The sequence below is a fragment of the Hemitrygon akajei genome, chromosome 2 (assembly GCF_048418815.1).
Source record: "Hemitrygon akajei chromosome 2, sHemAka1.3, whole genome shotgun sequence".
In the NCBI taxonomy this organism is placed as follows: Eukaryota; Metazoa; Chordata; class Chondrichthyes; order Myliobatiformes; family Dasyatidae; genus Hemitrygon; species Hemitrygon akajei.
In genome coordinates this window covers 62,479,982-62,494,845 of record NC_133125.1, presented here as the reverse complement: position 1 = coordinate 62,494,845, position 14,864 = coordinate 62,479,982, and the positions used below count along the sequence as shown (strand labels likewise).

Sequence of the window (14,864 nt, the reverse complement as noted above, 5' to 3'; positions counted from 1 at the left end):
ATCCTGAGTCCCATGAATGCTGCAGAAATCTGCAAACACAAAGCAGCTTGTCTTCTGACACGTGAACACTGGGGGGGAGCATCAACTCCAGCTCGGATGCCATGCCACGCCACCTCCAGTGGAATGCACCAACACTGACACCCCTCTCCTGGGAGGCTGTAAACAGGTGACACCACAACTTGAAGCCTAGTCCTCAGCTCGACTGAGGCCATGTAGTTTCCCTGCTTGATGCACCATCAATAACTCTCTCTGAGACGTAAAGGCGAGATATCGGCTTTTATTGACTGGAAGAAGGAACAAGCAGTGGTTGACCACCATACTACATCCTGGAGACAGAGAGGCCGGGCTCAGACCTCAATCGCCTTTATACAGGGGTCTGTGGGAGGAGCCACAGGAGCAGTCAGCAGAGGGGTGTGTCCAGACAGGTATATGTAGTTCACCACACTGCTGTCTGTCAATAAATCAGTGAATCGGATTTGGAGCATTCCACATTAACAGGGTCCTGTGATCACAAGAAAATTGACTAAGACGATCACTCACTGTTAGAATGCACACCAAATTGGCACACCATCTCCTCTGACACCTCTCTGATGTAGGCAGCAGCATGATCCACACCCTCCAGCTCCTTCAGTTTCTCCCCCAACGAGCTACTTACTGATGGGGTAGACCTGCAGAACTTTAAGTTCTTAATATCCAGCAGGATCTTGCGATCATAAAAGATATTTTTAAAAAGGACACTAACACCTTTGGTTAAACATGCCACCATCTTACCAGAAGTCCTAAAATCTTTATCTCTTAAATCAGGTGTTAGGTTGCCTGGAAATATCCCATGATTATTTTCTATTTCAAAGTTCAAAGTAAATATAATCTAAGTACATATATGTCACCATACACAACCCAGAGATTCATTTTCTCAGTCTTATGTCTAATCTGCCTCACAAACAAGATTAAACTGACTGGTGTATAGTTAGAGTTTATCGCTAAGCTATTCTTTCAACAGGGTTGCATTATTTAAAAAATTTCCTGTCTTCAAATGGTACCCTGAATCCTATGAGGCCAAAGACGATGGCAGATGCTGGAATCTAGAACAAAACAGAATGCTGGAAGGGAAAGATTGCCAGTACATAACAGTAGGAAAGGGGTAGTCATTTGGTAGAACCAGATGGGGATGGTATGATGGGCAGATGGAACCAAGTTGGAAGTGGGATGTGTGGAAAGATGGGAAGGGTGAACAAAGGGAGAAGAAAACTGGGTGGGCAGTTGAATGTGTGGGGGACGACAATATCAGGGTTGACTGAAACTGGAAAATTCAGCGTTCATGTCATTGGGTTATAAATGTCCCACGAAGAATACATGCTGTATTTCCTGCAAGTCCGCACTGACTTTCCCTCTTCCTGTAAGAACAGCAATAGAGTTCTCTTGGTCAGCACCTTTCACCCCACCAGCCTCCACGTCTGACATACCATCCTTTGCCATTTTTGGTGGCTCCAACACAACCCTACCACCAGCCACATCTCCTCCTCCCTCCTTTGTGATTTCCACAGAGACTATCTATTCATGACTCCCTGATCTGCTTATCTCTCTACTTCACCACTCCCCATTCCCTCCTGCTTTACCTTGCTATACTTGACGTATAACACCTGCCCCATCACCAACATTAAAGTAGCTAAACAGCCTTTCCAAGTGCACCTTTTACAACTAGGTCTACTAAGTTCTATGCCTGTGATGTGGCCTCCTCCACACTAGTGGAAAACCTGCACTCTTTCTTCCGGTTTTTCTAATAAGATGGCAGCACATGTGAACACAGTAGCCTCTCGGGGCCAACAAAAGGAGATTCTTTCTTTGTAAAATTTGTTTTTCACGATCCAAAGATAACTCTACTTCAAGAACATCGGGTACTTCAGGAGCTGCTCATTGATCAGAGTAGCTAGACTGATGTTGGCGGCGTCAGTTGAAGTGTCAAAGGAGCTGGTCAGGATATTGGCGGAGACCGTTAGAATATTGGAGAAGCCGGTTTGGGTACAGTGGAGCTGACCTAGCTGCAGAGCGTGTTGCTGCTCACTCAGTAGCATCGGAGTTGGAGCAGTATACCCTGGGAGATTTCACATGCGATTCACAAGACCCTGTTGGTGTGATAACGTAGTTGTCGCAGGCCTGTTACCCTTCTCTGGTGGACGGACAGTTGACTGGGAGCTATGTACCCTCAGTTGTAGTGAGAACTAGGCCTCAAGCCTCAGGCTTGCCTGCTGCTGCAGACCAGGTGAGAGATGCAGAAGCACTACAGCGTGTTTGAGCTCGGCTGGGCCTGGACTGGCCTGTTGGTGCTGCCCTCCCATGTTTGAGCAGTGGAATGACAGGCTGGATTGCAGATCTGTACACTGGCGAGAATATGTACCATCAATTGCTGGACATTGTGCTCATGGTCTTGGACTGTATATGTTTTATTTCTCGAGTTAATATACTTCTTTGTTTGATATTTTGAATTATGTTACTTGTTATTTTGTATGTTTTGCACCTTGGCCCCAGAGGAACGCTGTCTCATTCAACTATGTATGGTTTGAATGATAATTAAACTTGATTTGATTTGATTCTCTGCAACAGCCACCTACAGTTTCTGGTTGATGTCATTTTAATTCTCCTTCCCATTCATACACCGACTTTATCAGAGGCCAACTCCAAATTTAAGAGAACATCTCACATTTGGTATGCTAGCTTACAACTAATGCTATAAACATTGAATTTTCTAATTTCAGGCAACTTACCCGATGTTCATCTCCCATCCTCTCCCTGCCTCTAAATTTTGTCCAGCTAGTTTCCTTCTCCCTCTGTTCTCCCTGTATTCCCCTCCTCCCATCCATTTCCAACTGCCCTTTTATCTCCTTCCTACCTGGTTCCACCTAACATCTAGCAGTCTCTGTCTCACCTCACTACCTACTGCTAAATACCAGCAATCTGTCTCACCCTTCTCAGTCCTGAGGCAGGGCCTCAACCTGAAATGTCAAGCTACACCTTTTGCCTCCACAGATGCTGCTTAAGTCATTCGGTTTTTCCAGCATTCTTTTTTAATTAAAAATCTGGTTTTGTTTCATTGAAAATCTGAAATAAAAATCTTGAAATCTGAAATAAAATAGAAACTGATGGAAACATGCAGCAGTTTAATCTGTATAAAGAAAATATTTAGTTAACATTTAGTTAACATTTAAGGATGGTGAGCCATCTAGTGTTCTTTCTTCAGATGCCACTTCACTTGCTGATTTTTTTCAATATTCTCTTTATTTAATAACCCCAAAATTGGTAGACATTTGGAAGGTTATGACCAGGACTTTCATCATTACTTCTCTTCCTTCCCTCACCAAGTGATTTATCTGCATGAGGGCAGTTAGCCATTCTAGTACCACCAATTTCCAATTCTTAGCTGATCCAAAATCTCTTCCTTTGCTGATTCTCCAAAAGCATCTACTTCTTGGATAAAGACCAATGGAAGGTACTCACTTGTACCTCGAGTGGCTATGGGATATTTTTGCTGCCAATCTTGTGACATTTTCCCTTTGCCTTTCTTCTTGACTCTTCTAACTTCCCACCTTAAGTTTTTGTGATCAACCTGCTTCTCGTTTGTGTTAACAACCTGGGATCTGCCAAATGCTCTCTTTTCCACTCTGTTTTATTGTCTTTGATTATCGAGAAAGTTCTACCATTACTTTCCCAGTCTTTCTTCTTCATGTAACTGAAACACTTCCATCTTAAAGGTCCCTTATTTTTCAATGACAGTTCTGCCTGCCAGGTTGTGATTCGACTTTATTCTGGCCAGATCCGTTTTTATCCTATTGAAATTGGCTTGCCTGTAATTAATTATTTACTATGGAGGGGTTTATATCCTTTCACACAGTCATTCCAAATATCGTTTCCTAGCTGTTTTGCCACCAATATTTAGTTTACTTTGCTAAATAGATTTACCAGCATCACCTTCCTGATAGACCACAGTAACTGAACTCAGCAAATTTCAGGAACTTAGCCTCTTATATATACCATTGTTCTGCCAGTCTATATTTGGTTGGTTGAAGTCTGCCACTCATTATCACTAATTTATAGTTTTTGCACTAGTCTGCAATTTCTGTGCCAAATCTGCTCCATAGTACCCATCCCACAAGTTAAAGCTGGTAGAATAGTCCTAATTGTATAATCCATTTCTTGAACAGATTTTGATTTTTGCAATACTTCCTCTCTCTCCCTCCAGCACTGTAACATTCTCCTTAATCAAAACTCTGCCTTTTTTATTTCCCTTTCCTTTCTTTCTTAAACACTTTGTATCCAAGAATATGAGAAACCATTATTTTTTGGAGCTAGGTACCTATTACTGCCACAATACAAGAACCTTACTCACACAGTCGATTGTATATGCAGCCCACCTGCATCAGTTAAAATGCTTCTTGCTTTATGCATGAGAACTGTCAGCCTACCTTAAACAATAAGACTGCTGCAATTTAATATTCTTCCCTCATCCAAAATTAATCGGAATGGGTTATCAACCCGAACACACAACAATAAACCTACAGAATTTTATAACTGAATTACCCCATAAACACATCATACCTATTTATCTGAGAAATTGGGTTAAAATCCATGAAAATGAAGCAATTTTCACTCACAAATCTATCCCTAACTTGATATATTTTCAAAGAATGCATCTAGTTGATCTGATCATTTTGAGATCTATGTAGAAGACATCAATTACAGGCTGGTAACTTTGTCTCTAATCGTAGGAGGTAGCTGAGAAGTCTTTGCCATTCCTAGCTGCACCAGAAACATTTATCCACAGTTTTTATATTATTTGCATTTACTTTAATGTTGTCATTTTAACTATTTACTTAAATTAAAAAATAATCAGAGAACCTTCACAAGCATTCTAATATATTCTTAAGACTGGCAAATGGTGAAGGCAGGGATGTGACTTTGACATATCAGGCCTTTTATTTCAGAGGTTTCAAAGGCTGAGTTTGTTTTGACCAGTGTGACTAGATAACATGGCGCTGGCTCAATTGTATACAGGCTGTTGTTGTTCAGAAAGGTTGTCTTTCCAGATATCACATCAGCATTGAATGTAAATGTTTTCAATGAGTTCCTCTGGGGAAAATATTACAATATTCATTGCATGAGTTGTTAAAAAAAATCCCATGTTATTTATTCAGCTCTTTAGGTTTTTTTGTTCTCTGAATAAATGCACTTGTCATGAACACTGTACATCTGCAACCTGAAATTCAAGTTCGTAAAGGCAAGACCATTTCCAGGTACCAAGATTCTCTTGTGAAGTCTTATTTATCTTTGATGCCTTTCCAATCGTTACTCTGAAGTTATTATTTTGGTGGAGTTTCCTTTGTATCTGAATGAGTGAAATAGTTTTGGTTTTACCATTGTAAACAAACATATTAAAGGTACCTTCATGTTTAAAGAGAATATTAATTATTAAGAGTTAGTGATAAAAAATTAGCTATCTACACTTACTGCCATGTAGCTAATAACAGGCTAATAACAATTCAAAAACTCTGCTCCACGTGTTCTCATCACCTACATTGTCTCCTAGCAAAGCAATGCTTTGATTCTACCATCTTCATTTTCAAATCACTCCATGAAATTGCTCTTTCTTATCATTACAACCTCTTTCAACCCTTTAGCCCAGCAAAATAAGTGAGCTTCCATATGCACCAGAGAATATTTGATTACACCACCACTGGTAGCCATATCTTCAACTTCAAAACCTAAGCTCCAGAATCCCTTTTCTCAATCCCCAGGCCCATCTCACTTGCTTCCTTTAAAAATTCTCCTTAGAACCTACCTCTGACATTTTATTTATTATCCTCAGTAGTGGTTCTAAGTACCTTGTAACATTTTTCAATGTTAAAATGATGATATCAATGGATGTTGTCACCAAGCAACACACACAAAATGCTGGAGGAACCCAGCAGGCCAGGCAGCATCTATAGAAAAGAGTAAACAGTCAACGTTTTGGGGCGAAACCCTTTGGCCCAAAACGGTGACAATACTCTTCTCCATAGATGCTGCCTGACCTGCTGAGTTCCTCCAGCATTTTGTGTGTGTTGCTTTGGATTTCCAGCATCTGCAGATTTTCCCTTGTCTGATGGTGTCACAAAGGCTACTTTCCAGGAATTTGACTCCAAATACCATTATTCAAGTTCCAAGTTAAGAATATGGACCCTAAAATGCAAAACACTTTACTAATTCATAAAAATTTAACACAATAGAAACAGCAGAAAGTCTTAAGCTATTCAAGCCTTCTCAGTCTTTTAGTGACATCATGGCTAATCAGATCTCCACTTTGCTGCCTATTGCGAACAATATTCAATTTTCTGATACAGATTATTCTAAAGATTCACAACCCTCTGAGAGAAGAACTTCCTATGCATTCCTATTTAAGACAGGTGACCCATTTTATCTGAATCTTTGCCATCTCTTTCTTAATATAACTATTGCATAAACACATTTTTTCACATTATACTCTATATGTCAAATTTTAAACAGCTTTATCCTCTTTGCCTCTTTTTGCAGACTCATTGTGTCGTCCTTGTAAATTACTCTCCCAATATCTTTGTACTAGCAGCAAAAACACTTGGCTCTAGCAACTAAATTATTAATGTAAACTGTAAACACTGGAGCTCCAAAAGTTATACCTGTGGCATTTCACTCATAATGCCTGCCAAGTTCAAATGACCTATTTATCCTAACATTTTATTTTCTGTTAATTAGTTAATGCTCCACCTATGTATGCCGCTATATTGTCTCATCTCATTGAGCTTCCAGGTTTTACAATAACCTTCATGTGCTACTTTATCCAATGCTCTTTGGAAATATAAATATCTATTGGCTCTCTTGTATCCAGCTTCTACTTACACCATCAAAGAAGATAATAAAATTGTCAAACACAATTTTGTTTTCCTTCAACCATTCTGACCCTGCTAAATTGAATTATGATTTTCTAAATTCCCGACTGTTTACTGGAAGAAAAAAATTGCAGAGACATGGGCAGAGGGTGTGAAATTGAGTAATACTGGATTGTTTATACATGGAACTATTACTGATGCTTTTCACGGTCCCCTTCTGTGCTATTACTCATTTTGTTATTCTGTGGTACATTTTCCTCAACAACAGATCCAACATTTTCCCAGCAACACGTTAGACTAACTTACCTTGTGTTCAGCATCTCCCTCCTTTAACGACTATGGGTTCTATATCAGCAATTTTCCATTTCATGCTGAATTTCAAATTCTAGGGAACTTTGGAAGTTAACATCCAATATATCTGTTTTTCGTGCAGACACTTAAGATCTAGGATGTAAATCAGCAGATCTCGAGGACCTGTTTAAGTCAATATGCTTACTTGTATTCCCCTCCCTTAGTAATAGTTCTTGTTTTAAATTCCCATTTATCCTTGATTTTTATGCTATCATTTGTTCAATATGTTCAAAGCAGATACGAAGTATTTGTTCAAAGTCTCTTCTGTTTCTTTATTTGCCATTTTCCACTCTTGCAGATCTTCCTCTAAGAGAACAATATGTGTTTCAGGCAACTCACACAAAATGCTGGAGGAATGTTCTTCAAGCACTCACTTCTTTTTGCTATAGTGTCGAAACTCGATGATGCAACATTTTCCTTGTTAACATTCTCTCATTACCCATTTTCTTTATCAACCTAAAACTTTCAAATCTTATTGACTACCATTAATTTTTCAATATGTATGTCTTTTCTTTCAATTTGACACTATTCTTAGCTTTGTTAATTGTTCATAGATCAATTATTCTTCTTGTAGAATTTTTTTCAATGGAATATGTTTGTGGAAAATTATGAGTTACTTCCGTATAGTTCTGCCACTGCTTAACCACTGTCTTGCCTTTTAACCTGTGTTCCAGTCTGCTTTGGTCAACTATACCTTGTAATTGTCATTTTTAAGTTTAGATTTCAGTCTCTCGGTCTCAAACTGAAAGTGAAACTTCTTCATGTTATACTTACCATTTCCATAGGACTCTTCCTCGTTACAACAAATTTTGCATCATATGTCAATGATAATAAATATGATTCAGATTCACATGACCAAATTTTAAAAGGCCTACTTCCTACTCGGTTCCTGGATATACTCAATGAACTCATCTCAAAATTATCCTTAAGATTTATCTAAACCATATGAAAATTTAAGTCATGCTCAATATTTATTACAAGTCCTATTACTTATTGAGTATTGTTACTGTTAAGAAGTTCATTCATCAAAGGCTAATTCATCAGAGAAGTTAGTCTCCGATAAAATATTTCATTAGGGACCAATTTGACTGATTATTTCCATTAGAGCGAAATCTTGATCTTCCACGCTAAAATCATATATCGCCAGGTTACAGTCTGATCACTGAGATTTCACTCATCAAATATGATCAGGTGGAGAAGCAGACTTGAAGGACCCAGTGGTTAATTTAGATGTCCCTTTATCTGCAGGTTCTACCATAATGATCCAGTTCTTTACCAACAGAGCTAATGCACCTCTGATTCATTCTGCAGTACATCCAATTCTTTGAGCAAACAGTTTCATTACAAAACTATGAAGAACAATTTCATTACTCAGATAGCTGGAATAAACACCAAGATTTTCAACTTACATTCTTATATTCCTCAGGCATGAGTTTTTGTCATTGTTAAGAACATACAATTGTTTTCATGAAGATAAGAGGAATTTTCAACTGTCATTTTATGAGGTAAGTACATTTAAATAAGCAGATTAAAGTTCATTTTAAAATACCATCCAATCTCATTGTCTTGTTCTCCTTGAAGCAGAAATGAAAGCAAATCTATACAATTTAGTACAGTGTACTGGTAAGAAAACAACTGCTGTTATCAGTGCACATAGGTTAAATCAATATAACTTACCAATAAGAAACATAAGATATTTAAACTTCTGCTTTTAAGGAATACTTTTCTCTATCGTTGACTCGTTAAATCTTTTTTTAATGTATTCAGAAAGTGAGCAGGAGTATTCATCAATGATATTTTAAAGAGATAACAATGACATTGGAATGAATCCTATCAGATGTGGAGTTCACTATAATTTGTGTCTATTACTGTTTTCAAGTTCTATTAAAATTAAGTGATATTTCTCTTTCTTTTTGTCCTACCCCCTCAGTTGTCATCGTTCATTTTGTCTCATGGCAAAACTTGATGCCAAATACGAGAAGAAAGTCTGATCTATTGGATTAGGATACTATCTCTAATAAGTCTTTGATTGTTTGCTAAGAATTCAGAGCAAAATGTGTATGGCTCTGAATCATATTGTTCAAAGGAAAGACAGGACAAACAATTAAACAGGTTTTAAATTCACAGAGAACAGAAATTCAAGGTTTGAGGAATTCACAATCTTTAAGCTGCTAGTGTGAAACTAAACTGGCTTTTTGCCTTGGTGTGTTAACATAAAAGAACATTACAAAGGATACAAGACAAACAACCCAGATAGAAATAACATTATTCCCACATAAATATTGACAAGTAGAATGAATGAAAGTGGTTGATGTTAACTGATTCGCCCAATCAACCAAAACTATGAAAATAGATGGTAAAACAGCATTGAAAATTTTGTGGATAAATAAAGAGATGGAAGTCAAATGTTTCATTGGAAAATGCCAGCAGGAATGAGGGAGACCAATTTTATCTTTGGAAAGTACTAGATTAAGAGTTAATAAGTAGAGACTTATAAACATGTTGATATTTTGGATCTAATTTTTAGACATAAATACTTCTGAACCTGAAGGGAACCTAACTCTGCTGAGCTGGTTTAGATACTGAGTGTAATATTTGAATCTATTCTTTTCAACTGTTATAAATTGCTTTTGTTTTTTATATAACATTGTGTTCTGAAGTTTCCCTTATAAATTAAGCTTCTCATTAATCCCTCTGTAGAGCAATGGAAAAATTGTCTTGGAAGGGCTATTGGATATTTCCTGGAGTGTAAAACAACCAATAAGGTTACAGGTCAATGATGAGAAATCCAGATTACCATCAAAGTCTGCCCAAACTCCTGACCAAACTCCTGACCAAACTCCTGACCCTGTGATGAACAAAAGGTGGGTGATTCTCTGTATTCTTCTAAATCTTGGTAGATAAACTGCAAAGCATGGGAATGCAGAGTAAACACATTACCCCAGGCAATTCTCTCTCAATGGGAGTACAGTGCTAAGAACTGGATTACAATATTGTAGTTTTAAATGCAATTTATATATTAGCACTCCAGATTATACTTCTCTCAGACTATGTTCAATTGTTGCCCTCAGACCCTAGCATCTTGAATTACGCCTGACTGTATCTGCTTTACAGTAGAGTCCTTATCCCCAAATAATGCTCCCTATCCACTGGACTGTCATCTTTCCCCCAAAATATTTTATCCCATCGTCCTTGGTATAATGATTTCTCTGCTCTCTAACCAGCCACTCCTCCAGACTCAATTAATCCATATTCTCTATCTTCTCCACTAAATGCTAATACCCACCACCCTTAACCTACCTACCATTCTCAAACCAAAGGAAAACCTTCACACAACACACAACTATTTGTTGCATTCCTGCCTCTGATTCACTTTGACTCACTCCTGAATGATGTTCATAAGCTGCACTGACTGCAATGTCAGTAGTTTCATATTTTGAAAGACTTCTTCCAATAACATCCTATCTGCTCAACCCAATGGATATGAATGATCCTGTGAAGTGCAACTGCATGACACACAAAACTCTGATCAATACCTATCCCTCAGTCATTATCACTTAAAGAATTATCAGATCATTTGCAAACTGCTGTTTGGGGAAGAAACCATGACCAACACTTGGTTCTCCTGTGGGAGAACCATATCTCCTTCAATAACAAAAAAGCTTGGCACAGGATGTGCTTCTTGCGGAAGTTAGTAAAATTTCATCTTCTCCAAAACATGCTGGTGCGATTCTACACTGTCATCTTAGGGAACATCCTGACGTCAGCCATTACTGTCTGGTTTGATGCAGCATCCTCTGACAATATATGAGAACTACAGAAAACTGTTAGGTCAGCTGCAAAGGTCATCGGCTGCAATCTACCAACACTACAGAACTTATACACATCCAGGGCAAAGACGTGGACAGGAAAAATTATCACAGACATTACCCACCCTACAAACTTCCTTTTCCAAAAGCTCCCTTCTAGATTGCACTAAAGGGCTATTAAAACAGGAAATGCCACAATCTCTTAAAACTTTCTTTGCCCAGGCAACTCATCTGATCAACCATTCTCGTTAGACCCCACCTCCCTCTATCTATTATGCCCGTCACTGCACTACACTGAAACACTTTAAACCACTTTTTAACAATGCTGTTACATTGTAAATACGTGCTGATATTTATGTTTATGTTATTCCATATCCATATTTTAACCTCAAGTTTATTTTTATACAATTATTCATTATAATTGGTGAATATTGTATTTTTTGCTGCGTGTTGCGCCAACACACCACAGCAAAGTCCTAATACATATATATGGTGAATATAGTTGATCGAATCAGCTGTTGCATTTCCAAAGGTAAAATACTTCAGTAGTTGTAACAGCATTATAGATTTCTTGAAAACGACACTACAGACATAACATCTTCATTTTCATTTCAGTTAATTAATTAACTTGTGCTTGCAGAGGAATGACACGATGGGGAGAGTTTGATAATTTGTACAACATTACAGAACTGGAAGAGGAGGCAGAAGTTGAGGAAGAGCAGGCCACTAAGGAGCTGGGTAAGGTTCCTAGATCAATATTTAAGGTCGTCAAGAAAGCTGGCCTTGGTAAAATATGGCATTGTGAATACATGCTGTTGGGGGAACAAAGATTTTACAAATTATCAATTTTGAGAAAACTATGGGTTCTTTCACAAAGCCAGTTCCATCATGGGCACAACCCTCCCAGCCACTGAGGATATCTGTATGAGGTGGTGCATCCCTCACTAAGGAACCTCATATCCAAGCTATGACCTTTTCTCATTACCTCATTACTATGTCCTTGGAGGCGTGGGTTTGTGGGGGCTCGTCCGGGATGTGTGAGTCAGAACTGCTGAGCCTGTGGCAAGAGTTGCAGGGGCCAGAGAAGAAGCTGATATCTCGATTGCAGGAGGCTGAAGAGACTGCAGGAGCAGTGCAGGACACGTGTTTCCATTTGGAGAAGATCAAACAGCAGCTACCAATCGCAGAAATGAGGAAGAATACGGATTTGAAGGATAATGTGCTGGATGTCCCCGCCTCGCCAAAGAACAAACAGGACACCATATGCGATTAAGTGATTACAATTTATAAGGATTACTATAACTGATTAATAACCATACAGTATATATGAAGGAAAAGAAAATAAAGAAAAGGTGCCAAACTTATCAAAGTCCAAACCACTTCGTGCACAACCGTTGGAGCTCAATTACTGAAGTCTTCTGGCCACCATTCAATCCCCTCCGAACTCCTCGACTCGCAGCTCAGGACCACCCGAAGTGGTCAACCAAGCACATCTATCTTCGTCTCCTCTCCTCGGGGTACCTCCTGGCCTCGGACCCCCGCTTGGGGTCCGTTCCTCGCCCAGTTTACAGCATCACGTCCTCCCTCTCTCACCCCCTCACGCCGATCTCCCCAAAAGCCCGCCAACAATAGCTTACAGACTCAGAAGAAAGAACAACATTAATCCCAATTGGTTTACAAAGGAATACAATTCTCGTTATCAGTAAACTTTAACCCAAACAAGCTTCCAGCACTCTCTCGCAACAAAGAAGCATTCCCACTTGTAACAAAACAAAGAAGCCATTTTGATTAACATACGCAGTAACAAAGAAAAAGAAGAAACCCCCCTTTACACTGCCTTTGAGAGAAGATACACTAGCCTGAAACTCTCACACAATGATTCAGAAACAGCCTCAGCCATTACATTTCTGAATGGTTCATGAATACCACCTTGTTATTTCTTTTAAGCACTATTATTTAGTCATTTGTAGAACCATAGAACATTACAGCACAGAAACAGGCCTTTTGGCCCTTCTTGGCTGTGCCGAACCATTTTTCTCCTTAGTCCCACCGACCCACACCTGGACCATATCCCTCCATACACCATCTCATCTGTCCAAGTTTTTCTTAAATGGTAAAAGTGAGCCCGCATTTATCACTTCATCTGGCAGCTCATTCCACACTCCCACCACTCTCTGTGTGAAGAAGCCCCCACTAATGTTCCCTCTAAACTTTTCCCCCTTCACCCTTAACCCATGTCCTCTGGTTTTTTTCTCCCCTAGCCTCAGTGGAAAAATCCTGCTTGGATTCACTCTATCTATACCCATCATAATTTTATATACCTCTATCAAGTCTCCCCTCGTTCTTCTACTCTCCAGAGAATAAAGTCCTAACCTATTCAACCTTTCTCTGTAACTCAGTTTCTCAAGTCCCAGCAACATCCTTGTAAACCTTCCCTGCACTCTTTCAACCTTATTAATATCCTTCCTGTAATTTGGTGACCAAATTACTGCACACAATACTCCAAATTCGGCCTCACCAATGCCTTATACAACTTCACCATAACATTCCAACTCGTATACTCAATACATCCCTACAAACTTAAAAAAAAACTACTAAGTCTGAGCTACAATCTCAACAGGATCGCTCGATTCCATCTTGATCGAAAAGCATCTTCCTTAGACTTGGAACTAACCTTAATTTCACCTGTAGTAATTTTATGCCATTACTGCTGCTGTAAAGCAAATTTCATGTCATATAAGACAGTGATAATAATAGTGATAGTGATTCTGCTTCTGAAAATATATGAAGTTTATGAAATATATATCTCATGTATTTTTGAAGTTTGACCATTTAACAACAGTTTTGGTCTGTGCAAAGTGAGGATGAAGGTTCAACCAGCTTGAGCACTGGAGAAAAATATGGCACATTAAAATTGTAAGTTAATACTTTCTTCTCCTCCATATTTTTAGTATATGAAACCAGTACATTAAAGCCAAAACGAACACAAGAAAGTGGCACCTTAATACGTACCAGGAGTGATGTGTCGCTGGTGTCAATGAGGGTAAAGAACCAAGCAGTGGCTACAGCACGGAAAGCTAAACACCATCGCTTCTCCATTAATGGCCATTTTTACAACTATGAGGTATGAGGAGCGAATCCAGTTCTTTTCTACTAAACAAGTACAGTTAAGCTGCAAAGTACATTGTGTGAATTGTAACTATGCAACAGGAAAACTGCACTCTCTATGATCGGTATCCAATATCTTTCCTTGGTGAAAATCAAGTGGCCTGAATGTATCAGTTTAATCTCCATTTCAGAAAATTGAGCTCATAATTTAGTTTGACACTTCAGTAGTATCATTTTCGGTGGCTGAAAATATTCCACAGCACTATTCAATGATTAGCATGGAGATTTTCTTGTGTAATCTTTCAACTAACACCAGTAACCAAGTAATTGTTTACCATACCTGCTGTCTTTAGGACATTTCTGCTGCATGTTGTCTGTCATATATAGTTACTTACATTAGAATCAACATGTTAAAAGATGTTTTGTTGATGGTGAAATTCTTCTTTGGATCTTGAAGATGTAAGAGGCTGTTAAAGTGCATGTTTGTTTACATATAGTAGAAAATCAGCTGAATGAAAACCATAGGCTTCAATTATTCATTACTGACTGTAGTTATTAAAACATTGTGGAGTCACTGTCCTCTACTCTTCCACAATATTCCTAAAAGTTCCTGTGAAGCAAGACTTTTGCCCAAAGATCTCTGCCATCAGCTTACACGTGCTCCAAGCTTTAATACCTCTCTCCTCACCTCCCAAGGGTTGAT

The 14,864-nt window shown here is 38.7% G+C and overlaps 1 protein-coding gene across 2 annotated transcripts in view; it reads left to right on the top strand.

Moving 5' to 3' along the window:
• The window catches only part of rassf6 (Ras association domain family member 6), a 61,737-nt gene that overhangs the window by 18,310 nt on the left and 28,563 nt on the right, over positions 1 to 14,864 (top strand). The window contains exons 2-6 of one of the 2 annotated variants that reach the window (XM_073023910.1): positions 5,187 to 5,285; positions 8,671 to 8,749; positions 9,945 to 10,108; positions 11,694 to 11,791; positions 14,005 to 14,177. In XM_073023910.1, coding sequence (XP_072880011.1) covers positions 5,227 to 5,285; positions 8,671 to 8,749; positions 9,945 to 10,108; positions 11,694 to 11,791; positions 14,005 to 14,177 — 573 coding nt within the window. In that variant the 5' untranslated portion in view covers positions 5,187 to 5,226. The remainder of the gene's footprint in view (positions 1 to 5,186; positions 5,286 to 8,670; positions 8,750 to 9,944; positions 10,109 to 11,693; positions 11,792 to 14,004; positions 14,178 to 14,864) is intronic. The other variant, XM_073023900.1, reaches the window with a different exon arrangement.